A 27,158-nucleotide genomic window follows, 5' to 3' on the forward strand; every position below is an offset into this window, starting at 1 on the left:
TGGAGAAGATTCGAGAAAAATTGCCTCTAATGTCTGGATTTGTTTTTGCTTGACTATACTAACTTGTTACAGGGAAGGGATGAGGAGAGGGGAAGAGGGCTAATGATAGCTGTGTAGGGGGGGGGGGGGGAGGAAGAAAAGATGACCAATAAAGATGCAAAGAAAATGATGCAAAGAAAAAAAAAACAGAATCCTAAAACAACACAGACAAGTTTTGGATAGTTTTGGAACTAATGTGCTAAATTAAATGTTGTATGTGTACATATATAGTTTTAGAATTTCACATAATGAAATTCATAGTTTCATATACAATATTTTTCTGTTCTTTTTATGTGAAAATATTTGTTACCGTTTGTCAAGTTCAGAACAAAAAAAAATTTAAATACCCCCCAAAAAAAAATTCAAGCCCTTTATCATTCAAAGTGGAGGAAAATCCTTTGAGTGACAAGAATATAAGAATGCCTTCAATCACATCAAAGTCTTTAAAGTACATCAGAGAATTCATTCAAGGAAAAACTTGCTTTAATGTAACAATTTTGAGCTGTTTTTCAAAAGAAGTCCTGTGCTTAACCCCAGGGGATTCCGACTAGAATACAACTAAATATTTTGTAACTCAATTTTTTTTTCTTGCCAACTTATAACTGTTACATTCTCTGGAGTGCAGCTTCCTAAGGAGCTTAAAAATCTTTGAGCTTTGTTTTCTCCCTCTAGAACTTACTTTGTAGCATTGAGCCCCACTAGTTGCTAAATCTGATACCTTTTTCTCAGGTTTCATGTTTCTTATGCACATTTCAGAATGTTAAATGTTAAACATGAACCTGACGTTTACATAGAAACCATTCCAAACCTATGTTCCCTCTTACCCTGATTCCCACTGAACGCCAAGGCTTTGCCACTTAGGAATAGAACCAGGTTCAGGGTCACAGTGCCACCTGTTGACTATCTTCAGAAATTGCACTATATCAATCATCCACATACCAGGATGTCCATGCTATTCTTCCCTCTCAAAAACACAGACAGATAAAACCCCTAAGAAAAAGACTCCCAAAGTGTGCATGAGTCTCCTCACCTAGAGAAGGTATTAAGAAGTTGAAGGTCAGTTACGCATTTTGTTGAATGTATTCAAGGAATAACTAGTTTTCTTGGAAAAGAAGCAAAAAGCTCTAGAAAGTAAACTAGTTTACTAGCAAAGGAATTTTGTTTTTTTTATTTCTTCTCCCTTGTTTTTTCTTCGTGGATGAAAGTATGTCTGAAATTTGAAGTATCATCTACTCTACATATTGAACTAGCCCATTGGGTGTTTGCAGTTGGCCTGGCCCAAAAAAATGGCTAATTCTCTAGCAAAGGAAACAACATCAAAAAGTTTGGTTCACACCTTCATCCCATTGCCTGACTACCAAGGCAGAATAGGATACCTTCCCAATAACCTCAAAAGCCGTAGTTTAGAAGCAAAAAAAAAAATGAGTTACCAAGTCACCAAAAACAACTGACCAAGAGAATTTTTTTTAAGTTATTACCTTGTCTTAGAATTGATACATGTTAGTTCTAAAACAGAAGGGTGTTATGGCTTAGGCCTGTGATGGTGAACTTTTTAGAGACAGAGTGCCAAGCTCTACCCCTAACCCCCACCAAATGCTTGGTGGGCCCCACTTACCCCTTTACCCTACACAGGGGAGGGAGAAAGTGAGGAATGCCTTGGCAAATGTAGAAGGAGAGAGGAGTGCCCAAGTGTTCTAGCTCTGTCACCTGTGAGCTTCCCACCTTACCCCCTATGCATTCCCATTGGACTGCTGAGCAGAAGGACAGGTAATATGAAAAAAATGTTGTCAGCCATGGTAGAGGGGGGGAAGGGGAGCAGCTCTGCCAAGTCTTTCCACAAAGTCCCTCCCTAGTAATGAATTCTGGGGCGAGGGGGAGAGGGTGGCACACATGCCCACAGAGAGCACTCTGCATGCAATCTTTGGCACCTATGCCATAGGTTGGCCATCATTGGGCTAGGCAATTGGGGTTAAGTGATTTGCCCAAGGTCACACAGCTAGTAAAAATCTGAGGCAGATTTTAATCCAGGTCCTTCTGATTCCAAACCTGGAACTCTACTTAGCCACCCAACTGCTCCCAAAGAGAATTTCTTGAGGTCTTACACAGAAGTGTCAAGAGAGTTTGCTTCAAAGAAATAGCAGAAACACTTATCTCCTGCTCAGCAGAGAATAATAAGCAGTCAGCTAGATTCTCCATCTCTGAGTTAGTCCTTAGAGAGATAAGGAAATTAGAGTTACTTTTTCTCATTTGACTATGCAGAACAGTCTAGAGCAGTGGTTCTCAACCTTTCTAATGCCATGATCCCGCAATACAGTTCCTCATGTTGCAGTAACCCCAAAACAAAAAATTATTTTGGTGGCTACTTCAAAACTGTAATTTTGCTATAGTTATCATTCAGAAGGTAAATACCTGATATGCATTCTCATTGCTACAAATCAAACATAATTTAAACATAGTAATTAATCACAAAAACAATATTTAATTATATGTTGAGAAATATTAATCCAGCAAGAGGCAGCCTGAGCGCTGGGGCAGGAGGTAAGTCCTGCCTGGCAGGGGGTCTGCAGACGCTGCCTTCTTCTTCCTGTCGTCTCCCTCCAACTCGAGCTGAGGCTTCACTTTGCTGGGGTTACTCGGTTCCATTATCCACTCCAGGAGTTATCCACTCCAGGACTCATTCTTAACCCCTCCTGAGCCAGCGCCCGGGTGCTCTCTCTGGGTCTCTATTTGAGTCTGGTCTCCAGGCAACAGGGTAAATGCATTGCCCCTCATAGGGAGAGGGCTGCTGATAGGTAACTAATATTAGTACAATGTGCAGGCAGCAGGGTCCCCGTTCTTTCCGAGATCTTGCTGTAAAGTAGCGTAATTTCTCAACGGCTAATGCCATCAGAAATATGTATTTTCCGGGGGCAGCTGGGTAGCTCAGTGGATTGAGATCCAGGCCTAGAGACGGGAGGTCCTAGGTTCAAATCTGACCTCAGACACTTCCCAGTTGTGTGACCCTGGGCAAGTCACTTGACCCCCATTGCCTAGCCCTTACCACTCTTCTGCCTTAGAGTCAATTGACTCCAAGACAGAAGGTAAGGGTTTAAAAGGAAAAAAAAAAGAAAGAAATATGTATTTTCCGATGGCTTTAGGTGACCCCTGTGTTTTGGTCGTTTGACCCCCGCCGGGGTCACGACCCACAGGTTGAGAACTACTGGTCTAGAGGGTTTTTGTTAGTCCTGATCTTTGTCTTATCACAAGCCAAAACATGACCTACTATGTAATTTAACATGGTTTGTTATACTCAAAATGGTTTTTAAACTTATATTAGGCCTCCCTAAAAGTGGCTGGCAGCACAGAAGGAAAATAAAACTGATCTTTAGTAGGAAGTGAAACAGAATTACTATCCAGGAACTTAAGATAAGCCTTTGTGCCCAGATAAATGGTGTGACAATTTTTAATAAGATCATAATTTGGAAATGTTCATGGACTTTTTGGACTTAGTATTCCTGAGTCTAGACTTGGATCTGCAAAACCTTTGATGCCCACAATACCTTATTTCCTTTTTCCCCTACTTGATAACATAGCATTCAGTAGAAGAAATGAGCAAAACTGCTCTGTGACCCTAACCTGATGCTGAGGAATAGAATCACCTTAGACCATACTGTGGATCTCAAACCAAAGTTCTGCCCACAAGACCTAATATTCTTTTGCAGACTGTCTGGGAAGCTATCCAACTCCTCCCAGTCCTTGAATTATTAGGAATTCAAAATGCACCCACATAAAACAATTCTCTGGTTATATTGCTCATTACTATCCCACTGGATGGGGAAAAATTAATGAGGCTAGTTTTACAATAAATCTCCAGAATATCATCTGCTAAGAAAGGCAAAATTGGGGGCAGTTAGGTGATTTGGTAGATAGAGAGCCAGGCCTAAAGATGGAAGGCTCTAGTTTAAATCTGACCACTTTATCACTTTGTGATCTTGAGCAAGTAACTTAACCCCCATTGCCTAGCTCATACCACTCTCTTGCCTTGGAACTGATTCTATTAATTCTAAAAGAGAAGGTACAGGTTTTTTGAAAAAAGAAGAAAGGCAAAGTTAGTCATTCAAAGGGCAAACGTTAGCCTAATTTATAGTTTCATGTATATAAGAATTTTTAAAAGATCTTAACCTATCCAACTTTTTCCTTTTAAAAAAGGATAAGACTCAGAGGAAATGGTATCCAGGTCATAGAGAAATAGTTGCAGCACTAGACCTAGAACCCAAGTCTCCTAACTCCCAGGCTAGCCTTTTTTTTTTTAAGTTTATTTATTTAATTAATTAATTTATGATGTTTTTCCATGGTTACATGATTCATGTTCTTTCTCTCCCCTCCTCCCACCCCCCTCCAATAGCCACTGGGTTTTTACATGTGTCAGTGATCAAGACCTATTTCCATATTATTAATATTTGCACTAGAGTGATCATTTAGAGTCTACATCCCTAATCATATCCCCATCAAACCATGTAATCAAGCAATTGTTTTTCTTCTGTGTTTCTACTCCCACAGTTCTTTCACTGGATGTGGATAGTGTTATTTCTCACAAGTCCCTCAGAATTATCTTGGATCATTGCATTGCTACTAAGAGAGAAGTGCCACAGTGTATCCATTTCTGCGTACAATGTTCTCCTGGTTCTGTTCCTCTCACTCTGCATCAATTCCTGGAGGTCATTCCAGTTCACATGGAATTCCTCCAGTTCATTATTCCTTTGAGCACAATAGTATTCCATCACCAACAGATACCACAATTTGTTCAGCCATTCCCCAATCAAAAGGCATCCCCTCATTTTCCAATTTTTTGCCACCATAAAGAGTGCAGCTATGAATATTTCTGTACAAGTCTTTTCCCTTATTATCTCTTTGGGGTATAATCCCAGCAGTGGTATGGCTGGATCAAAGGAAAGACAGTCTTTTAGCACCCAGGTGGGCAGTTAGTTATTTCTGATTTGTCATTGACTAGCACGTGCCCGTGTAGTGTGGGTGTGCACAATTTTGGGTGCTAGGCCAAGCAAGATGGAGATTTTAAAATTCACAAAAGAAGAATTGGAGAAAGGTACTTTTTGAGTATGCTGAGTTTACTGAATGGTATTTCCTAATTTATGCTTCTTTGAGGTCCTCCCAGAAAACCATCCTTCATAGTAAAGAAAAAAAGAATGTGGAAGAAAAAATGTCTGGCATGACTAACCAACATACTGAAAAAGTCTGACATTATAGAAACTGTTCTATTTCCATAGTTTCCATCTCTGTAAAGAAGCCTTTGGGCATAGTTCCAAATTGCTAGGCTAGCCTTTTCCAAGTTTCAGATTAAAATTCTGGACTACTAGACAAAGTAGCACTTCAAACTCAAAACCTTCAAACATAACTTATCATCATCCCCCCCCCCCCAAAAAAAAAGCATCCTTCCTAATATCCCTGTTTATGTTAGCACCAATTTCCAAGTCACACACAGAGTTTATCTTGGGAGTCTTCTCTGATATTTCATTTTCATCCCCCATCTATAGTGGGCAATTTGTTTCTACTTCTGCAATATTTGTCACATCCAAAGTGGTCTAGCCATTCTGGAAAATAATTTGAAATAACTTGAGAAAACTCACAGAACTGTTCATACCCTTTGATTCAACAATCCCACTAAAAGATCTTGAAGATAGAAAGTACCCCCATGTGCCAAAATAGTCATAGCAGCATTGGGAGGGAGAGAAGGCTATAATCTAGAAACAATTAGATATCTATTGTCTGGGGAATTGTTGAACAAATTGCACACATTAATGCAAAAAGTGTAATGTGCTATAAGAAATGACAAATATGAGGTTAGAGAAAAGACTTTAGAACTGATACAAAGCAAAATAACCAGGCCCATTCAAACAATATAAACAATGATTACAGTAACATCAACCAAATCAACCCTAAAAAGTAGTAAAATTTTAATATAACAACAAATCTAGGCCCTAAAGTAGAAATGATGAAGCATATACTTCTCAACAAGAAGTAGAAGGCTCAAATTCAGAATGTAGTATAAGGTGCAGACAGGGTTGCAATATCAGCTTTGCTCAGCTGTTTCACTTTGTGACAAGGGAAGGTCCATGGAGTGCGGAGGGAGTTGGCAGAGGAAATCAATGTTCTAAAGGAGAAGGCCAAAAGGAAATGATTGGTGTAAAAATAATTCAGTGAAATATATATACATATATAATAATCACATCCATTCCCTTCTCTTCATTGACTTCTAATTGATCCCTTATTATAACCTACCTAGATTATTTACAACACTATTTTAACTTATCTCTCCAGTCTCCTCTCTTCAAACCCATCTTTACACTGCTGAAAAAATCTTTCTACAAGGTTCTGATTGTCATACTTTTTACTTAACCTCAGAAACTCCCCATTGCCCACCAAATAAAATATGAATTCCTTATTTTGGCATTTGAGACCACCCATATTCTGACTCCAGCCTAATTTTTCAGTCTTATCTCATTATTCTCCTTCATATACTCTATCCTAGCCAAATTGGACAATGCCTCTCCCTTCCTCTCAGTTGAACCAGCTCAGGTGCCCATTCTTCCATGAATGCTTCTCTGACTCCCTAACTGAAAAAGCAATCTCTCCTACAAATTTCTTACTTCACTTATTTATCAGTTATTTGGGTGTCTTTTCCTATTATATTATAAGCTGTATTCAGAGCAGTTCATAAAACATGGTGGCTATTTAAAAATATTTATTAAATTGGATTGGAACAAAAGTCAAGGAAAGCCTTTTATGTCTTTGTGATGCTAAAATGGCACGCTAGGTGACCCTGGAGTAAGGACTGTGTGTGTGAGCCAGCTAGCTGCCTTGTAGGAAAATTACAGAAGTGCTTCTCCTATATGACCCTTTCCCTTTTTTACTACATCCCCACTGGACATCATCTCTATGCCTTTCTTGCTTTCCTTCTCAGAGACTGCTAAAACCTGGAAAAGTGGAATCTGGACTCTGAAGTTCCTTTTGCTCTGGGCATACTCAACAGCTGCCAAAACAAGGTTTCCAGCTAAATAGAAAGCTCTTGACCCAATGGCTGGAGCAGAGACCCCAGAGGAGGATACAGATGTGCAGATGGAACTTTCAGCAGACACGGGAGATGAGAATTCCTGTGAAAACACCCAGTCATCCCACCGAATGCTCAGCTTCAGTGATGCCCTACTCTCCATCATCGCCACTGTTATGGTGTGTATGTGCTTCTGGTCCACATCTTCCCTTGGCCCCTAACATCCCTCCATGCCCCCATACCCCAGACAAATGTCTCCTTCCCTAGGCCTTAGACTGCCTATAGGTAGTTCAGGAGAAGAGAAACAGTTAGTTCTTGGGACAAATACTCTATGACCCACCTTGTTTTCTTTCTTTCCTGTTACAGATCCTGCCTGTGGCTCACACGAAAATCTACCCTGACCAGGTATCCATACAGTACTGTGTAGCCCTAGAGCTTCAGGGGTTATCTCCTTGTTGCTGCTACAATCACTAGTCTTTAGAAATGATGCTCAAATCCCCAAGAGGCCAAATTAAGAAAATGACCAACCCTTTGTTAGGGCTTAATAGAAAATAGATTGTTGTACTCCTTGAAGCTTAGTAAGTACTAGTCAACATAGCAGAATCAGGTTTAGTTAATGAAATATTCTAGTTAATCAGATCTGTTAACTCACCAGGTAGAAAGCTGAATACTCAGTCCTATGGGAACCAGAGAAATATAAGACATGGTCAATGACCTTCAAGGAATTTATAGTACAGTTAAGAAGAAAATATTGACATACATAAAATAACACATTCCAAACTCTATGGCCTCTTAACAAAAGATAGTAGAAGTTTAGAGGAGATGGGGCAACTAGGTGGCTTAGTATACAGAGCTACAGACTTGAAGTCAGGAGGACCTGGGTTCAAATGTGGTCTCAAACACTTTCTAGCTGTGTGATCCTAGACTAGTCCCTTGTCATTTAATTCCATTTGACTAGTCCTTGCAGACTTCTGTCTTAGAATTGTTACTGACTGAAAGTAAGGGTTTAAAAAAAAAAAGAAAAAGAAGTTGAGAAGAGAGAGAGAGAGCAAGAGCAAGTATGGCTTAGAAAGGTCATAAAAATTTTCCCTGAATTAATATGAATGGTTTGGTATTTGCCTATGGGCAGGATATATAGAGAGGAGACTAGCTTTAGTGGAACAGAACAAGTATGAGGAGCAGTGAGAAATAAGGTGTGATGAGGTGATAGTTAATTTTTTAACAGAAATCCAAACTTACATGTACAAATGAAAGTAGTCCTTTTTGGAGGTTTTTCTGAAGATGCTGCCAGTGCTCAAAACATTTTCAAACTCCACTTTGGGATTCCTTTTAGAGCCTGAACCTCATTGACCCTCAAGAGTGAATTTAATTTTTGGAAACAACTAAAAATGCCATCCAAAGAAAAACCTAGTGAATAATGTAGATGATATCAGTTTGAGTGTTTTTAAGTGACCATAAATTAATATGTCATTTTGTGCTCTTGTCTCTGAAAGAAGTTCCAGAGAAGATTTCCCAGATATTATAAATAGTAGCAGCATCCATGGAATAAGTATATTGCCTCCTAGATACCTAGAAAGACAAAAGCTTATTTGAATATATGTGCTCTAGTCTGTTAATTGCTTTGCAGCCACACCCCATTTTATGGTTAATAGATGCCCCATATATTTAATTCAATTTAGCAAACATTAAGTGCCTATTATGGATAGAATACTGTGAATAACTTTAAGTTTCATTTCATTTGCTATAAAAATGCTGCTTTACATGCATTTTTCACTTAACTTTATTTGGGTTGGGGGGTTATATGATTATTCTCTTACAAAAATAAACCATACTGAAATATACTTTGCAAGTCTCATTTTTTCCTTCAGGCATTTATGAAGGAGATGAATAGCCTTTTGGAGACTGTATTTTGCAGCAATAATATACCTACCTTGTCTATCAAAATTATTATACAGAAAGGATTCTAAGTCAAATTCACCCTGTCTAAAATATGTTCTTTGGGCTTTTATGCAATTTTTTAAGCAATTCTCCACTGAAAGCCTACTCAGAATTTTTTTTAAATTATACCTCAATGCCTTATCATGATGTGAAAGTGACCCTGTATTCTCAAGCAAGGCAGCAAAGTGTGCCAACTTTGGCAGATCTTACTCAGTTGAGGATGCTTCAAATAATGGGCTTTGTGCCCATTGTCTGAGGACCAGAGTTCATCAGTAGGACAGGTTCAGAATGATCATTTTTTTAGTCCACAACTACCCTAAAATAACAGTTACTAAGATATAGAAGGACTATGAGCTGTGCCATGGAGGAACTCTCCACTCATAGGGACAAATTACAAATACCTAAAATATTAAAAGAAGTAATGTGGCTATAGAGACTGTCATTGAAATGAAAGAATGGTCCTTAATAATTTAAGATATGTGATAAGAAGATAAGTTAGTTCCATTTAACCCATTCACAGGCTCTAGAATGGCAGACAGACTATTTCTAGCACCAAAAAGGCTGATATATTTTTTTAATTGAGTCAAAAAAGATCATAAAATTGGGAGGAAACTTGAGAATTGATTTTAGGCCATCCTTGCAACTTTCAGAAAAGGCCACAGCCTCACTACCTTCAACAAGTTGGATAAAAGAAATATCTGTACTTAGAAGTTATCTAGGTAATATCTCTACTTAGAAATGGAATTTAGTATTTAGGAAAATACTCATAGAAATACAACTACTAGCTTTGAAACTTAGGTGATAAGGTTTAAAATCCTTTCTAGTATCTTAGGCAGCACTTTTTTTAAGTATTTAGAATTATATCAGCCTTATAGATGTAAATATAGCCTTAAATTTATAGCATTTATAAGTATATTGATATTTTATGTGCCATAAAAATATTTTTGATAGCAAAGAATAAGAAACAAAGTAGATGCCCATTAATGGGAAATAGCTAAAGAAACTGTTGTGTGTGAATTTAATAGAGTATTACTGTGCTAAAAAATGAGAAATGTGTATTCAGAGAAGAATAGAAAGACATACTTAAACTGATAAAGAATGAAATAGAGACAAGAAAACAATATACACAATGACTATATCAATGTAAATGAAACAAAAACACAAAATCATCAGAAATGAATGTTGCAAAATTACAAAGAACAAGCATGGCCCCAAAGAAGAGATATGAGGAAACCCCATACACACACCCTTAAGACTTTTTTTTTTTATGGATTGATCAATCTTGCTAATTTTTTTTCATCTTCCTCAATATTTTCTTTAAAAAAATGTTTTTTGTTTCCTAAAATGACTTTTTGGGAGGAGTGAGAGATACTGAGAAAAATGCATTTCATTTCTCCATTCATATAATAAAACTACCATTTAAAGTTCAGTTTAATTTCTTCAGAACAAATCCTTAACAATAGGATTTATTTTCTGAAGTGATGAGCATAATTAAGTCATTATTTAACTGAATTAGGCTAATCTGGTTTAACATACACTGTTGCCTAATGTTATTTATCATATATATATATATATATATATATATATATATATATATATATATATATATATATATATATAATAGGATTCAGTATCTTATATGGGACTCTTAAGAAAAGTTTGTTTCTAAGTTCTATAGTCGTCTCAGTTTCTCTGTGCTTTATGATCATTTACTGTTCTGAACAGGCCTTTTTTTATCCCCATCTGTGCCTCAGTTTGAAGTCATTTCACTACTCAATCACACTCACTTCAGAGAAAGACCTGTAGAAATCAGTGAGCTGAGTCCACCAATTTTTATGCTTGACGTGACTCTTAACAAATTTGCTGGCGGTAGAAGATGCAATTCTTAGATGAAGCTAAATTTGGAGATTAACCATGGATTCCAGGAAACCCATTTAGCTGCTAGTTTATCCTTTCTTCCTCATCCCAGCTTCTTCATAGCTGAGCATCCAGCTACTTACTCTTTGAAGATAAAACAGCCTCCCCATCATACTTGAAAATCAATCTAATTTAGTCCTCCTGTTTTCTAAGAACCTACTCCTTGCTATCTAGCACTAGAATCCAGAAAAATAATTTTAAAAATCAAATATATGAGTTTTAGGTTTTCATTGGGTTTGCTTTTTGCTTTTTGATTTGTTTTTGTTTTTACCATGTTACACAGTTTTGGAGGAGAAAGACTCAGATGATTTTATCTGTTATTTATATTCCCATCATTTTAAAAGGGTGTAGATGGGGCAGCCAGATAGCACAGTGGATAGAGTGCCAGGCTTGGAATCAGGAGGACCTTCATTCAATCTGGTCTCAGACACTTCCTAGCCTTGTAACAGTCATGCTCACATGATTGTGAGCAAGTCATTTAGCCTCAATTACCTAGCCCTTGCTGCTCTTCTCTCTCAGGAAGGAAGGGAAGGGAAGGGAAGGGAAGGGAAGGGAAGGAAAGGAAAGGAAAGGAAAGGAAAGGAAAGGAAAGGAAAGGAAAGGAAAGGAAAGGAAAGGAAAGGAAAGGAAAGGAAAGGAAAGGAAAGGAAAGGAAAGGAAAGGAAAGGAAGATAAGATGAGCTGTGACATGGCCATGGCTAGTCTATAGTAGGGAATGAAGGGAAATTAAAGAGTTCAGATTAGTGTACAGATTAAATATGTCTCAAATCAGGTGTTCTGCTACTTAAGAAATCTTAGAAAATGGATAGTTTTGCCATTCTTGTGTGATTGAAGAGTTATGTCATTTGTTCATTAGTAAATACTAGATTCATGCCAGGTTCTTCTACTGATAATGCTGTCTTTCATTTCAGCGGTTTGACAAAAGTATACAAAAACTTCTAGCAACTAAAATTGCAGTTTACCTGATGACATTTTTAATAGTAACTGTGGCTTGGGCAGCACACATAAGGTATGCAAAATGGGATGGTTTTTTAAAATGTCCAAAATCTAAAAGGACAAGCAAATTTTGCTAACTTGCTACATTAAGTAATTTCTTTACAGTCACAATGGAAATTACATTATTAAGTATTCATTGGGACTCTTTCATCTAAGGATTCAATTATATAGCCTGATAGGTTACTATGAACCCTTTTCTGTGTCAAGGAAGGAGGAAAAAAGTCAGCAAACATATTATGGTAAGAGATGTCTGCCTTTCTTTCAGAGGGTTCCACAGCAGTAAGAATCATTTACCCACATTCTTTACAGTGAATACTGTCAGTCATTAAGCATTTAGTAAGTGCTTCCTAGTATGCCAGACACTATGATGAATGCTGTCATTTTTTATGACTTTAGCAATCCCACAGTGTCCAGAAGAGGAACAGGACATAATGAAACATGACAACCACTTCTGTATTCCTGATTATACAGGAGGAAATGAAACTATTACCTTTGCTTTGTTTAATGGATTAACAAAGAATACTTTAGGAAGTTATTTACATAAGGACTAAGGAAACATCCTGATAGGGGAAAATCTCAACACCCAAGAAAATCTCTCTAGAGTTTATGAACCTTTACATTCCTTAAAAAAGCTTTTTGCTTTTTTTCCTCTCTTACTAAACTTTGGATGTTTTTGAATCATTTTATTTGTTAATACAAATGATTTTCTTTTTAATCTATTGATGAACGGATCATAAGGATTTTTCCCTTTTCCCCTCCCAATGATTTTGTTAAATTTTGAAGAACTTCTCAGAACCACAGAAATTTAGAGTTGAAAGGCCATCTAAACCAACCCATACCCCCAAAATGAATCCCTTTTATAAATAGCCAACAAGTGTCCAAACTCTGCTTGAAAACCTCCAAAAGGAGCTCACTAACTCTGAAGAAAGCTCATTCCGCTATAATAAAAAAGTTTTTCTTGCCACAAGCCCAAAATTTACCTACTTACAGTTTCCATCTATTGCTCCTGGTTCTACCCTCTGAAGTCAAATACAAGAAGTCTAAGTGTCCCCTTCCAGATATCAGCCCTTCAGGACAAGTCCTCCGTTTTCATCGTCTCCATTTCTTGCTACTAATCTTCATATGGCACAGACTTAAAGACCTTTACATTCTAGTTGGCTTCTGGATACCTTCCAAGTTACTAATGTCCTGCCTAAATTGGAGTGCCCACAACTGAACTCAATACTGCATTCGTGGTCTAACTAGGACAGAGTACAATGGAGATCATCAGCACCTTATTCCTCTAAGCTATGTTTCTCAATGTTGCCCAAGATTACATTTTCTCTTTTGGCACCCATATCACACTATTGACTCATACTAAATTTGCAGAGTCCACTGGAATCCCTAGATCTTTTTTAGACAAACTAGTATCTAGCCACATCTTTGCCCATTCTATGCTTTTGAAGTTTATTTTTTTTTTTAAACTTAAATGTTGGAGTCCACACTTATCTCTGTTGAATTTCATTTAATTCTGATTAATTCAGAGCAATGTCCTAGTCTGTCAGGATCTTTTTTTGTGCAGATTATGTCATTTAATACATTAGTTCCCTTTTACCATCACCATTCACCCCCCTTTGTGTCATGTGCAAATTGGATAAGCAAATTCTCTTAGATAAGTATTTCTCTTAGGAAATGAGATTGTTCTGCCCCGAGGGATGAGTTGGCAAAGCTCTTTCATTGTGCCCTGTGAACAAAAAATATGAGAAGGCTTCCTGTTTTAATGGAAGCAACCCTGGATAAAAGCTATTTTAACACAGGTTCTGTCTATGTCTCCCTTCCTGTCTTACAATGTTTTCTTTTATATCTTCTGCTGAGAGATTAAAAAAAAAAAAAAGAGGCTAGATGGAACCCTTGCTCAGCTCGAAGGACAAAAAAAAAAGACATATTAAAAGTCATTATATCTCATCACCAGTTCCTAATAAGGTATTTTCAATGCAGAATTTGATTTGTGAAATATTAGTGTTTCCTTATGTTATAAATATATATATATATCACATTTGCAGCTTCATACAAGCTTATAAATATGATTTAAACATGCTGACTGCCTTTTAAGGTATGTTTATTTATTTTTTAAACCCTTACTTCCTGCCTTGGAACCAAAACTCTGTATTGGTTCCAAGGCAGAAGAGTGGTAAGGGCTAGGCAATGGGGGTTAAGTGACTTACCCAGGGTCATGCAGCTGGGAAGTGTCTGAGGACATATTTGAACCCAGGACCTCTCATCTCTAGGCCTGGCTCTCAATCCACTGAGTTACCCAGCTGCCCCCTTTAAGTGTGTTTTTGAAGAAATGCCTAAAATCTTTTTTTTAATAAAGGTATGTCTGAAAGGGTAATGTGATTTCAATACCAAAATATGATTCTACTTCAAAAAAATTCAATTTGCATGCATTTTCTAATATTTCCATAATGTTCTAAGAACATTATATACTATCAGAGTTTTCCTCTACAAATCTGAATTCCTCAGAAATATAAATAATCAATCAACCTTGGAGAATCAAAGCACCAGACAAAGGATAAGAGTCCCAGGGATGAATCTTGGCTCCTCAGACTAACTGGACTCCAGGAATATCTGTGTATGACTGGTTCACAGAAAGGTGTTTTGTTTTGTTTTTAGTGTCTGATATAAGGTCACTTTGTGCCCTATATCTTCCATGTTTCTCTAGTCAATCACAGTGGCCAATTTAGTTACAACCCAGTTCTGGAGACAGAAGGTCAGACCATTCCAGGTTTGAGCAAGTGCTGACTTGTATGGTAAGTATGGTAATCTTAGGTGTCAGAGCCATCTGAGTTATGCTATCAATTGGTTTTTTTTTAGTCCTGGGAAATTATATTACCTTTTAGGCTAGGATGATTTTATATAGGTTGATCCTGGGAACCCCACATCTAACTGCTCCCAAGTTTGCTTTTAGAAACAACTATACTACCTACATGTATCATGACCAGGACCCACAACTCTAGATCAAACCTAGATACACAGAATCTCTTTATTCCCTTAATCTCTTCCCTCACAGGGCTTCCCCCATCACCTCTGACAGCTCTACTGACCCTCTTAATCTTTTCCCTAGCTCACCTCTGAAAACCCCATTATTTTTCTATTTTCTCTACCCCCTCAGTCTCTCACACACACACCCTCCACCCATGAGCTTCCTTTTCCTTCTTCCCATCCTCTCCAGCTTGGTTCTACAAACCCTGGGTTTCTCATCTCTATATTTTCTCCCCTCAGTCTGTGTAGTACAGTGAAAAGAGTGCTAGATTTAGTCAAAGAACCTGGGTTCAAACCATAGTTCTTCAGCTTACTACCTTATGTGCTCATGGGTAAGTAACCATGTCAGTGTGCCTCAGTTTCTTCATCTTTAAGAGAGGGAATTGAACTAGATCTGAGGCCTCTTCCTGTTTGAAATCTTTTATATTATGAACTGGCCATCAAGATGCACCCCCTAGAACAAATTCAAACTCTTGAGCTTCCTCACCTATTGGGTCTATCAAAAAAGGAGAACCCTACAAGGGTAGTGGCATGGACTATGTCACCTGCTGCAAAGAGAGTCTTTAATTAAGCCAGGCTTCTAGTGCCCTAGAAACCAGAAATAAGTCCATAAGATATTTGTAAAGAACCTGCCCTAGGCACAAGGGAGATGAATCCTGGAGACCTTACTTTAAATCTAGCTTTGAGTTTTATTTTTATTTAATTGCTATAAGGACAAGCCCAAGAAGTGCAGGTGTGACTGACAGCCCCTTCTGACTAATTTCCACTGTAACCATTCATTATCTGATCTCTAGGAATCCCACCCACTACCTAAATTCTTCAGCCTCTGAATTTGGATCAGGTGACCTGGGATCTAGTTCTAGATGTCCTTGACTCTGTAGCAAGGCATTTAACCTCTGGACCTCTGTTTCCTCATCTATAAAATGATCATAATTATACCTATACTACCTCACAGGATTATTGTCAAGTTTTATTACCAACAAGTAAATATTATACCATTTCTCTGAAAAAGACATGACTATAAAAAATACCTTAAGTTTGTTGAAGTTATATGGTCAGAGGGGAGTTTTTTTTTTTAAAGATTTCCAAATTCTTTCTGGTGCTTGTTAACAAATATTGCCAAATATAAAATTAAATATGAGAATACAGTTATCATTTGCTATATTTCTTTGATTTTCTCTTTTTTTACTACTTTTTTCTAGACTATTCCAGATAATTGGAATGATAGATGATACTTTGGCCTTGCTAAACCTGGTAAGTTTTCTTTCTTTTTAAAAATAATTTAAACTTAAAAATTTGAATCTCACAGAAGTGAGACTGATGAGTAATTCCTCTCCTCATGTCCTAGGATAATTAATTTAATCTTGATTCTTATCTAACATAGTCAGAAATTTGTTTTGTTGTAGAGAAGTCTTTATTTCTCCTTTTTTTAAAAAATGTTATTTGACCCCAAAGAGATCATAGGGAAAAAGACTTGTACAAAAATATTTATAGCCATGCTCTTTGTGGTGGCAAAAAAAAAATTGGAAAATGAAGGAATGCCCTTCAGTTGAGGAAAGGCTGAACAAATTGTGGCATCTGTTGGTGATGGAATACTATTGTGCTCAAAGGAATAATGAACTGGAGGAATTCCATGGGAACTGGAATGACCTCTAGGAATTGACGCAGAGTGAAAGGAGCAGAAGCAGGAGAACATTATACACAGAGACTGATACACTGTGGTACAATCGAATGTAATGGACTTCTCTACTAGCAGTAATGCAGTGATCCAGGACAATTCTGAGGGATTTATGAGAAAGAACAAAGAACGCTATCCACATTCAAAGGAAGAACTGTGGGAAAGAAACACAGAAGAAAATCAACTGCTTGATCGCATGGGTTGATGGGGATATGATTGGGGGTATACTTTCTAAACAATCACCCTAGTGTAATTATCAGTAATATGGAAATAGGACTTGGTCAATGACACAAGTAAAACCCAGTGGAATTGCAAATTGGCTGGGGGGGGGGGAAGAATATGAATCATGTAACCATGGAAAAATATTCTAAATTAATTAAATAAATTCTTTCAATTCAAAATTAAATAAAATTATAATTTGCCAAAAAAAGTTATTTGACCAGATATATCAGAGCATGTTAAGGAACAGCCAAGAGATAAAGCTAGATAGTTTGATATAAGGAAGTTAAGAAGATAAATTCTATAGTTGCAATTAAAAATGAGTTGGTGTGAGATGTAACCATGATGTGAGTCTCCAGGATGCCAAGCAACAGTTTGATGAATCATAATTTCTTTTAAGCTAGACTCAAAATAGAAGAGGGATTAGAGTGATTCTCCCTAAAATCAAATCCAACATCTTTTCCCTGCTCTCATCTCTGTATCTTTTGCTTATTGCTCCTAGTTAAACAGTGGCACCAAACAGGATGCATTTTATCTCTGTTCTACCTCATACTCCTTCAAGTACATGACAATTGTCATATATGCCCCAGGTGTTCTCTTCTCCATGTGAAACATCCTCTGTTTCTTCAATTTATCCTTACATGCCATGATTTGCCTTCTTCCTGATTGCCCTCCTTTGATTATTCTTGTGCTTCCTAAACTGTGGTGTCCAGAACTGTGCTCCAGTTGTGGCCCAACCAGGGCAGAGGTCAGTGGAATTATCACATTCCTAGTCCTAGACTATATGCCTCTCTTAAGGCAATTTAAGATTATACTTGCTATGTTGAGTACTAAAACCCTCCATCAAGTTTTCAATAATACTGTCCATTTCTGTTTCTACTATCTAGTAACATTTCTTCCATCTTATACTTTTGGGGTTTATCTTTTTAATTCAAGGGTAAGACAACATTTATTGCCAATAAATTTTATCTTGTTGGCCTAGTGTTTTAACCTATCAAGATCTTTTTGGATCTTGAGTTCTTCTATTTAACATGAAATAGTCTTTCTATTTTTATTTCATCTAAAAATCTAACAAATATGCCATCTGTACCTTTATGCAGGTCATCGATAAACTCTTGAGGGCCAAGCACAGATTCCTATGACACTTAAGAAAAAAGGAGGAAAGAGGGTTTCTTGTGTACTTAAAAAAAAAAATTAGGATCCAAGCTAGTTTCTTCTGCCCTGCCCTGCCCTTGCCCCAAAAGTGACCTGTGAGGTCACTGCCCCTCCTCCCCCCATTATTTTTAGATACCCAGTAGCTAGAAAGAGAAACACAGATGGGGATAAGCAGGTGAGGTGTTACTTTGATCAAACAGGTTAATGACATTTTTTTCTTTTACAGGCCTGTATGATGATTATTACTTTCTTGCCATACACGGTAAGTCAACTTAAACACCCTCTCACTGCTAAACATTCTTCAAATGTCTCCCTCCATATCATATTTAACCTTGCCTTTTTCTCTGCTGTGGAAGAGAAAAAAGAGTAAACCTAGATCCTTCCTTAGTAAGTCTGGAAAAAGGTAAATCTCACACCTCTGGTACAACTAAGTACTAAACTGTGAAACACCAGAAAACTCTGGAGTTTACCATAGAAAAGAGAAGATTGTAGAAAGGGGGGAAGAAAATGTTTATTTGAAGGGCATTCTATGAAAAAAGGGATTAAACTTGTTCTGTTTGGCCCTAGAGAGGAGATCTAGAACCAGGTATATGTTACTAAGAGGAAGCTTTCAGTTCAGTATTACAGAGAACTTTTTCACTATTGAAGCTATCCAATAATGGCTTGTGCTGCCTCAAAAGGCTTGTGCTGCCTCAAAAGGTAGTGAGCTCACTGCAATTGAAACTGTACAAACAGAGGTTAGATAAACACTTGTCAGGGATATTGTAGATTATGCTGGGTAGAGGATTAGATTAGGGGACTTCTAAAGTCCCTTTCCATGAACTTTTAAGTTCTTTGGGTACAATGTACTATTTATACAAATATGCAGGAATAATTCTGTGGCTTTTCAAATGTATCATTATGTTTTGAATTATTTCAACATATAAAAAGGTATGTAAATGTAAGAACTATGGTTTTATTTAAAATTTGAAGTAACTTATCTTAAGTCATCTTAGTAGCTAAGAAAACAAAAACAAGTATTACTTGTCAATTGTTATCTACAATCATGGATAAATCTCAAACCTGAACTAAACCTCATGTCCAATGTGCAACACATCCTCATATTCCTAAACTTTCCCAAAGATGGGAAACTTACCAGTTTGAAATAAACCCCTCCTAGAATAATGTTAACCATGCTATAAGCATCTCTCTCCTATCTTTCTCCCTCCACCCTCTCATTTCTCACTTTCTCTTTTTTCCCATTTCCTTCTCACTTCTCTCTCTCTTTTCCTTTTTCCTTTTTCTCCATTGTCTACCCTTCCTCTTTACTGTTTCTTTTCTGTTTCTTTTTCTTTTTCTTCTTCTTTTTTTTTGCCTTTCATATTTATTATATGTGCCTTAAGACTGCATTTATGAAGTCAGTTTTGCCCTTGATGTTCAGGGGTCCAGAGACCATTGACTGTAGAACTAGATGTTCTTTGATATTCCCTTCTACTTTTGCATTTTATTGTAGAAATATTTAAAGTTTAAGGTGAGGTGGTGGGGTTAGCTTCTAATTTCTTAACATTTCCTTACAAATGTGTGGTATATGTGGTATATGTGTGGAGGGCTTAATATTTGAATTCTCCTTTTCAGTTTTCCTTAATGGCCTCCTTTCCTGATGTGCCTCTGGGTATTTTCCTGTTTTGCATTTGTGTCATCGCCATTGGCCTCAGTCAGGTATAGTTCATTCAAATAACTTCTTAAAAAAATAGTAAGTTCTATCAATGATTTTTTTTTTACTTCACTATTTCTAATAGCCCCATTATCATCATCAGCATAGAACTCTTTCTTATAAAAAAGAGGGAGTTACACAGATATATCAAACACATCTGACAGTTTATTATACACTCTACAATCATAGTCTACCTCCTCTTTTTCAAAATCAATCAATTAATCAATAGGCATTTATTAAGCAACTACCATCTGCCAGGAATTGTGTTTGCTCTGGGAATACAAAAAGGGGCAAAAGACACTCCCTCGTCTCAAAGAGCTTACAGTTTAATGAAGGAGAAAAAGTGCAAACAAATACATATAAAGCAAACTATAGACAGGATAATTAGGAAATAATTACCCAAGAAAAGGCACTGGAATTAAGAGGAGTTGGGAAAGACTTCTTATAGGAAGTGGGATTTTGGTGGGGACTTAAAAGAATCCAGGCTAGTTAGTAGTTGGAGTGAAGGAGAGCATTTCAGGCATGAAGGAAAGCCAGATAAAATGCCCAAAGCCAAGAGGTGGTGTAGCATCTTGTTCATGGAACATTTTGGTTTATTTGCGACCTTTTTCTCTGTCTTTGACCTCTTATGGGGTACTTGTAATCAGTAACGTTAACTTTAGGTCAGAGTTTATCACTAATTTAGTTCCTTTTCTCACATACTTCCAAATTGTTTTCCAGAATGGTCAGACATATTCACAACTCCAACATCAGTATATTATAGAATCTGCCCTCCCACAGCCCCTCCAATATTTGTCATCTTACTAATTTTCTAGGTGTAAAGTAAAACCTCAATTTTAATTTTATTATTAGAGATTTTTAGCATTTTTAATAGGTTACTGATCTTCTGAATTTCTTCTGAAAATTTTTCATTCATATCCTTTGACCACTGAAATAAAATGTTGGTATACTGAACCCTCAGTACTCCTCAGTGAAGTAAGGCTGATGGCCTCATTCACTGGGATCAGTGCACTTATAAGGCCTCCTGGACAGTGTTGATGAACAGGAAACAGGGATTTATTTTATAATAAACAAAGGATTAGGATGGGAGGATTAAGGAATAGGGGTTCCCTAGCTCTAAGAAAATCTCACTAGCCTCCCCCTTCTAAATTTCCCTCCCAGGAAATGCTTCATTTTCTTGACACTCCCTAAGCCCTGGCCTGTCTCTAGCTAAGATTCCCCAAACCTTACTGTCTATACCTGAATCTAATTAATCCTCCCAATTGATTTATAAGATAAAACAATCTTTATATGACCAAGGAATGAACTCCTGATGACTGAGTCCAACCCAGCTGGGCCAGGCACTGATTTGCCTCAGGCCCTCACCAACACAGTCTGTTGGTCAGGTCATGCTCACTGTTACCTGAATCTTCTTCAGTTTAATCTTCCAAGTAAAGAAGGTACTTCTTAGCAGATAGGAACACTTCACTTCCACGTCACTGTAGCTTTTTACCAAGGCAGGAACTACAGAGATCAGATATCTTTTTCTACTCAGCTCTGGTGACAAGAAGCCAAGAGCTTCTAAGGAGCAGTTAGTTTCCCCTCAAATCCTCCCTCTGAGTTCCAGAATCCATTGTCATTTGGTTCCTGGCATGCAGCTAGATCTTCTCCTGAAAAACAACAAATCTCTCCCTTTCCTTCCTATACTACTTACCATTGGGGAATGACTTTTTGTTTAATTTCCCTTTTTATCTGGATTTTAGACTTTTTCAATTACATTTATTGGAAGGATTTTCTTCCCAATAAGCAGTTTTTCCTTTTGTTCTAGCTTCATTAATTTGGTAAGCAAAAGCTTTTTTATTTTATGTAATCAAAATTATCTATTTAATCTTTTATGATCATCCCTATCCTTTGTTTTGTTAAGAATTCTCCATCTAACTATAACTGTGAAAAATACTCTATTTTTTAAAAATTATATGGCCTTTTATATTTTGGTCCAATGTATTTGGAGCTTATTTGTGTACATTGGTTTGACTGGTTGAAATAATTATTTCACTAATAAATAATAATAAATAATAAATATATTTTTATTAAAAATAAATAAATAAATAATAAAAGATAGATTTCACTCCTACAGGCAACACCAAGAACAAGAAGAAAATAATAGAAAACAAATCAAAATTATTATCTCAATGGCCTTAGGACCCCTAATGAAATCGAAGTTAAGAACAGAGTAATAAAATAGGAAGACATTTAATGCAAAAAATAAAATTGACAAAAAGGAAAACAGTAAGTCAAAGGAAAGTTTCAAAAATAAAGAGCAAAAATAAAATTTTAAATGAAAGAATATTTGAGTTGATAAATAATAAACTAGAGAATTTAAAGGAAACAGATGATTATCTTTAAAAAATTTCCCAAACTGATATAACAAGAAACCATGATTTAAATAGATCAGTTTCAGAGAAAGAAATAAGATCAGTCATTAAAATTATTAAACCCCACCAAAAAGTACCTAACCCAGACAGATTCACATGTAAATTCTTTGAATTTTTTTAAAAACATATTCCTACATTACAAAGATTATTCATAGATATGGAAAAATATGGGGACAAGCTAAGTGGCTCAGTGGATTGAGAGCCAGGCCTAGAGGCAAGAAGCATTGGGTTCAAATTTGATCTGAGACACTTCCTAGCTGGATGACCCTGGGCAAGTCACTTACCTTATTGCTTTTAGACCTTACCACTCTGCTGTCTTAGAACCAATATTCAGTATTGATTCTAAGGCAGAAGGTAAGTGGAAAGAGAGAGAGAGAACACTACCCATAGAAAAATAGAGAACATTATCCAATATCTTTATGAGGCAAATATGTAAATAATTTTTAAAATTTTTTTTAAAAATTCTGATGTATACAGGTGCAGAAATGGAAAACAAATTAACTAACAAAATAGATACATTTTAAAAAGTTATTCATCATAGCCAAACAGGATTTATGCCAGGTATATAAGGCTACTTAAATATCTGAAAAAGTAATAATATTACATAACAATCTGAAAAAAGGGCAATTATATCAACACATAAGGGAAAAGCCCTTAATAAAAGCCAGCATTCACAATCAAAAGTATCTGCCTCAAGCCAATGCTCAGTGTAATGTACAGTAAAGAAATAAAGATATTCACCAAGGATGCCAACCTTTACCATTTTTATAACTAGAGATTATAATAAGATGGGGGGGTGGCATTGATATTAGTGAGATCAACATTGAAAAGAAGAGGTCAAAATATCATTATTTAAAGATGACTTGATAGTTTGGCTAAAAAAATCCAATCATCTCACTAGTAAATTAATAGAGACAATAAATGTATTCAACAAGGTTGCAAGATACAAAATCAATATACAAAAAACATTTGGGCTCTTAACTACTAACAATAAAGATCAAGAAAACATAAAAACTAATTTTCAATAACAAAAAGCATCACATTAATCCAGATAGAAATAAATGTATAAGCCTATCTGTTCAAAGAAAACTATTAAATTGTATTGATTGAAATAAAGGACCCCTTCTGTCTTAGAGAGCTATTCCTGAGACAGAAGGTAAGAATTTTCAAAAAAGGGGGCAGGGGTAGGGGAATAAATGGTTACCTAAGTAATTGCAACAATTGTTAGTATTTGTGAATAGATTCAAATAATTTAGTGAAAATGACACTACTACCTAAATTATTGTCTATTTTTAAAGCTATGCTAATCAAAATGCCAAGAGATTTCTTTGGAGAGGTAGATAAAATTGTATTGAAATTATATGTTAAAACACAAATGGACAAGAATCTCAAGCCAAAAAAAATATGAAGATGGCTTTGTATTCCCAAACTTGATAACACATTACAAAGTACTCACCAACCAACTGTATTAAATGGCAAGTTCTAAAAATAGATGAGAAACTCGTCAATACAGGTTCAAAACTGTTTAGATACTTTTGATAGGTGTAATCAAAAGTATCTTCAGTAATGAAGTGAAGCTCAAATGTGAACTTCCCTTCAGGGCCAGGCATAAGGATGCTAAAGAGACTTATTATAAAAATAAAATATTTATTGAAATATATAAGGATAATAAAGGATTTCTAATTCTAAGGGATTCTAAATCCACCCAAATAAACTCTCTGGTTCCTCAAGGAACCATTTCTCCTCTGTTTCACAGGCTACACTACTTCTCCCCAATCTGATTAACCCAAATTTATACTATCTAAATAAAACTACCTCTATTATCCTTATAATTCTTAACTTTGCCTTCAAATTATAAAATAGCAAAAGCTAGCTGATCAAGTCTCAACAAGAATCAAGTTAGGACTCTGAGCCTTAACAGACTCAGAGTCCAAACCCAAGACCAGGTTTTTCTTTGGTCTTCTCAGAGTTAAATCAATCTATAAAAATTGCAGTAGATAGTCACTAGTGTTTCCCAAGTCGGGAAAAGAAAACATTGAGATCCTTTGGGTCTTCCCATCAGAGAGAGAGGCAAAGATGTTACCTCCTCTCCTCTAGCCCTGAGAGAGAGTCTCTGAGTGTGTGTCTCTGCCAACTGCCAGAGACCAACTCCCAACTTGCAGAGAGAGCAATTGACATAGAAAAAAAGGTTATAAGTGTCAACAATTGAAATTAACATGCTTTCTCAGCTCTGTTTCAATCTCCAGTTCTTTCTCAAGCCAGCACTCTGCTTTTTATCCCTAAACTAATAAAGCAATACTTATTTTCTAATATTATCCTTACACAAGCTATCTCATCCTGGGCAAAAAAAATATGTGTGTGTATTCTCAAGTATTCAGCCAAAATATAGATAAAATATTAGTGTTTGATAAACCATAGAAATAAGAACCAGAGAAAAGAATTCATTAAACAAATACCTTTAGTAGAATAATTGGCAAATTGAGAGGAAATTAATTTAGATTCATACTTCAAATTCTGTATCTCAGTGAATTTGAGCTGGATGGAAGATTTAAATATTTAGATTTTTTTAAACTATGAAAAGATGGAAGAATATATTTATGTCAATTGTGGGGAAAAGTGACCTTTTTTAATTCAGCAAATAAAAGGAATTATTAGGAACAAGGCAGATTTGCTTAACTACATTAAAATTTAAAAATTCCTATACAACAAAACTGTAGTTAAAAGGAACATAATAAATTGGAGAAAATATAAAGGTAATATCCAGCCTGTAGTTTAGATAGTAGTCAAAATATAAATACACATTTTTCAAAATAGTTACCACAAATTATTAATCATTTATAAAGCTTTTAACTCGCCAATAATAATTTTAAAAATACATATTAAACCAACTTTAAGGTACTACTTCACAGAGTTATACCTAGAAATTGTGGTACATGGAGCAAGCTGTGTTAAATGTTGCCTTAACTCAGTTTTGTTTTTGTTTTTTTAATTTCATTTAGAAGAGTAGTTGGGGAAATACTAGAACACATGGCCCATGAGGCAAGAGAACCCAAGACATCTGGTTATTTTCTATTTTAACTAATTATTCTTAGTAAGAATTCAGTAATTCATTTGTTTTCATGTAATCTTGGGGTGGGCTACATGTGTCACTTGGGATGCTGCCCACTGTGAGCATCAACAACCCACATTGGCTTGTGTAACTGCCTTCTTTAAAATTTATAGAAAGAGGGTTTAACTCAGCTAGAGAATGTAATATTTAATTTGTCCACCAAGGGGCACTAAAGCCACCAGCTAAGTAATTTCACTGTCATTGGACACAAAGATGGAAGCCTCTCACCATCAAATGACCTGGCAAGTAACAAAGCCGCACTGGCCAGATTCTTAATCTGGTTTAGGGGATGATGAAATTTGGCTCCAATTTATTGAAAGTTTTTAGAAAAATACATGGATCACTACTTTCATATTCTCTCTGCATCTAGCGTTTTTACCTTCTCAATCAGTAACTATATACTATACATTCAGTAAACTTTCTCTACCCAAATAGCATATCTGATATAACATAGATGCAAGACAAAATGCTCGAGTGCTGCTATCTGAACATTCCAGTCCAACTATAACCTAGAACTACTTCTCATACCCACAGAACATGGGAGGGTGAGGAAGAAGGCAATACTTATATCTGGAACCTAGGTCCAAGTCTCAAATTAGAACAGTGGAAATAAGAAGGGAAGAAGGAAAGGGAGAGAGGGAGCAAGAGAGAAAGGGAGCAAGAAAGAGAAAAAGGGAGTGAAGGAAAGAGAGAGAAAGAAACAGAGAATACTGAAAGGCTGAATAGTGTCTGAGACTTCTTTAACTAGTGGCATATTTAGAAACTACCAGTTACTGATCCCAACTCACCTCTGCACAGTGATTCACAGTCTACCTCCCTCTCTCTGAGGCTGGCTTACCCTTGCATGCAGGGCTGCACTCCTGCTGCCATTCTGTCCTCAGCTCTCATGCTAGGTAGGGTTCTAAGGTCAGACCCCAGAAATAGCAGCACAGCACTGCCAGGAGAATGCTCTCCCAATTGCCAGAAACTCAGTCTCAAAGGCAATGTACAAAAGGAGCCGAAGCACACCTATATAGCAGGTACAGTTTTGTCCTTTACTGAGTTTGGGAGAGAAGGGGATCATTAAAAGCTCTGTATTTTTCCTCCTACTCCTCTTCATACCACCTCAGGCCCTAGGGCAAATCATGATTTGAGAAGATAACTGGGAGTAGTATGAGTGCTGACTGATGGTATTTATATAAGTATTAAAGCGGACTTTACATTTCAGTGCCTAACTAGCATCTAAAAATTATGTTGCTTATTTATTAAAATTAAATGCAACTTACCAGACAAATTTAATTAGTTCTATTGATATGTATAGCATTTATATTTATTTGTTTGTTCATTGTCTTCCCTGGTAGACTGAGTTTCTAAGAGGTCGAGCTGTCTGTGCTTTTCTTTGTATCAGAGTTTAGCATAACCTCTGACACTTAGTAGGTAATTAATAAATGCTTAATGGCTGATCAACAGATGTTCACTATTAAACTTATATTAAATTCATTAAAAAATAAAATCATGTTTTGATTTTGGATTTTTTTTTAAGAATAACATTCCTATTTTCTTCAGTACTTTAAAAGATTGGCAGTATGGGTGGACCTTCTTTCCACTGCCTCAGATTGCAACCCCTTTAGAATTTAGCACATAATTTCATGACTTGCTGTGGCCAATGCTGGAGACCAGCATTCTGGTGATGAACCTTTCCAGACTTGACTAGACTGGCCCTTAGACAAAAGGCATGCTTTTGCTGAATACTCTGACCTAGAAGCCTTCCTAAGTAAATGAACTAGTGCATCAAGAACCCCATCAAGGGTTTCTTCCATCCTATTAAGAGGCATTTTCCTATCAGTCACTCCAATAGTGCTGGCCATCTCTTCAGAAGATAATATTTTTCCTTATAAGAGGCTGGCCCTTAACCCAGCTTCATGTCCAGGGAGCCAGTTCAACCTGTCTTTCTT

The 27,158-nt window shown here is 36.5% G+C and overlaps 1 protein-coding gene and 1 long non-coding RNA gene across 7 annotated transcripts in view; one reads left to right on the forward strand and one right to left on the reverse strand.

The window, feature by feature from the left end:
* Positions 1-27,158, forward strand: part of TMEM175 (transmembrane protein 175) — a 44,082-nt gene that overhangs the window by 1,369 nt on the left and 15,555 nt on the right. For 4 of the 6 annotated variants that reach the window (XM_007496957.3, XM_007496960.3, XM_007496959.3 and 1 more), the window contains exons 2-7: positions 6,998-7,263; positions 7,451-7,489; positions 11,851-11,948; positions 16,159-16,210; positions 18,235-18,270; positions 19,623-19,706. In XM_007496957.3, the coding sequence (XP_007497019.1) occupies positions 7,111-7,263; positions 7,451-7,489; positions 11,851-11,948; positions 16,159-16,210; positions 18,235-18,270; positions 19,623-19,706 (462 nt within the window). In that variant the 5' untranslated portion in view covers positions 6,998-7,110. Of the gene's footprint in view, positions 1-6,997; positions 7,264-7,449; positions 7,490-11,850; positions 11,949-14,636; positions 14,725-16,158; positions 16,211-18,234; positions 18,271-19,622; positions 19,707-27,158 lie in introns of those variants that run through there. The other 2 variants (XM_016423387.2, XM_016423390.2) reach the window with 2 other exon arrangements.
* Positions 246-26,127, reverse strand: LOC103100613 (uncharacterized). The gene is made up of 3 exons (XR_001623092.2): positions 26,013-26,127; positions 7,737-7,761; positions 246-6,187 (listed from the first exon to the last, which is right to left on the reverse strand). It is a non-coding gene; the product is annotated as an uncharacterized LOC103100613 (long non-coding RNA).

Source organism: Monodelphis domestica, chromosome 6, assembly GCF_027887165.1.
Source record: "Monodelphis domestica isolate mMonDom1 chromosome 6, mMonDom1.pri, whole genome shotgun sequence".
Taxonomy (NCBI): domain Eukaryota; kingdom Metazoa; phylum Chordata; class Mammalia; order Didelphimorphia; family Didelphidae; genus Monodelphis; species Monodelphis domestica.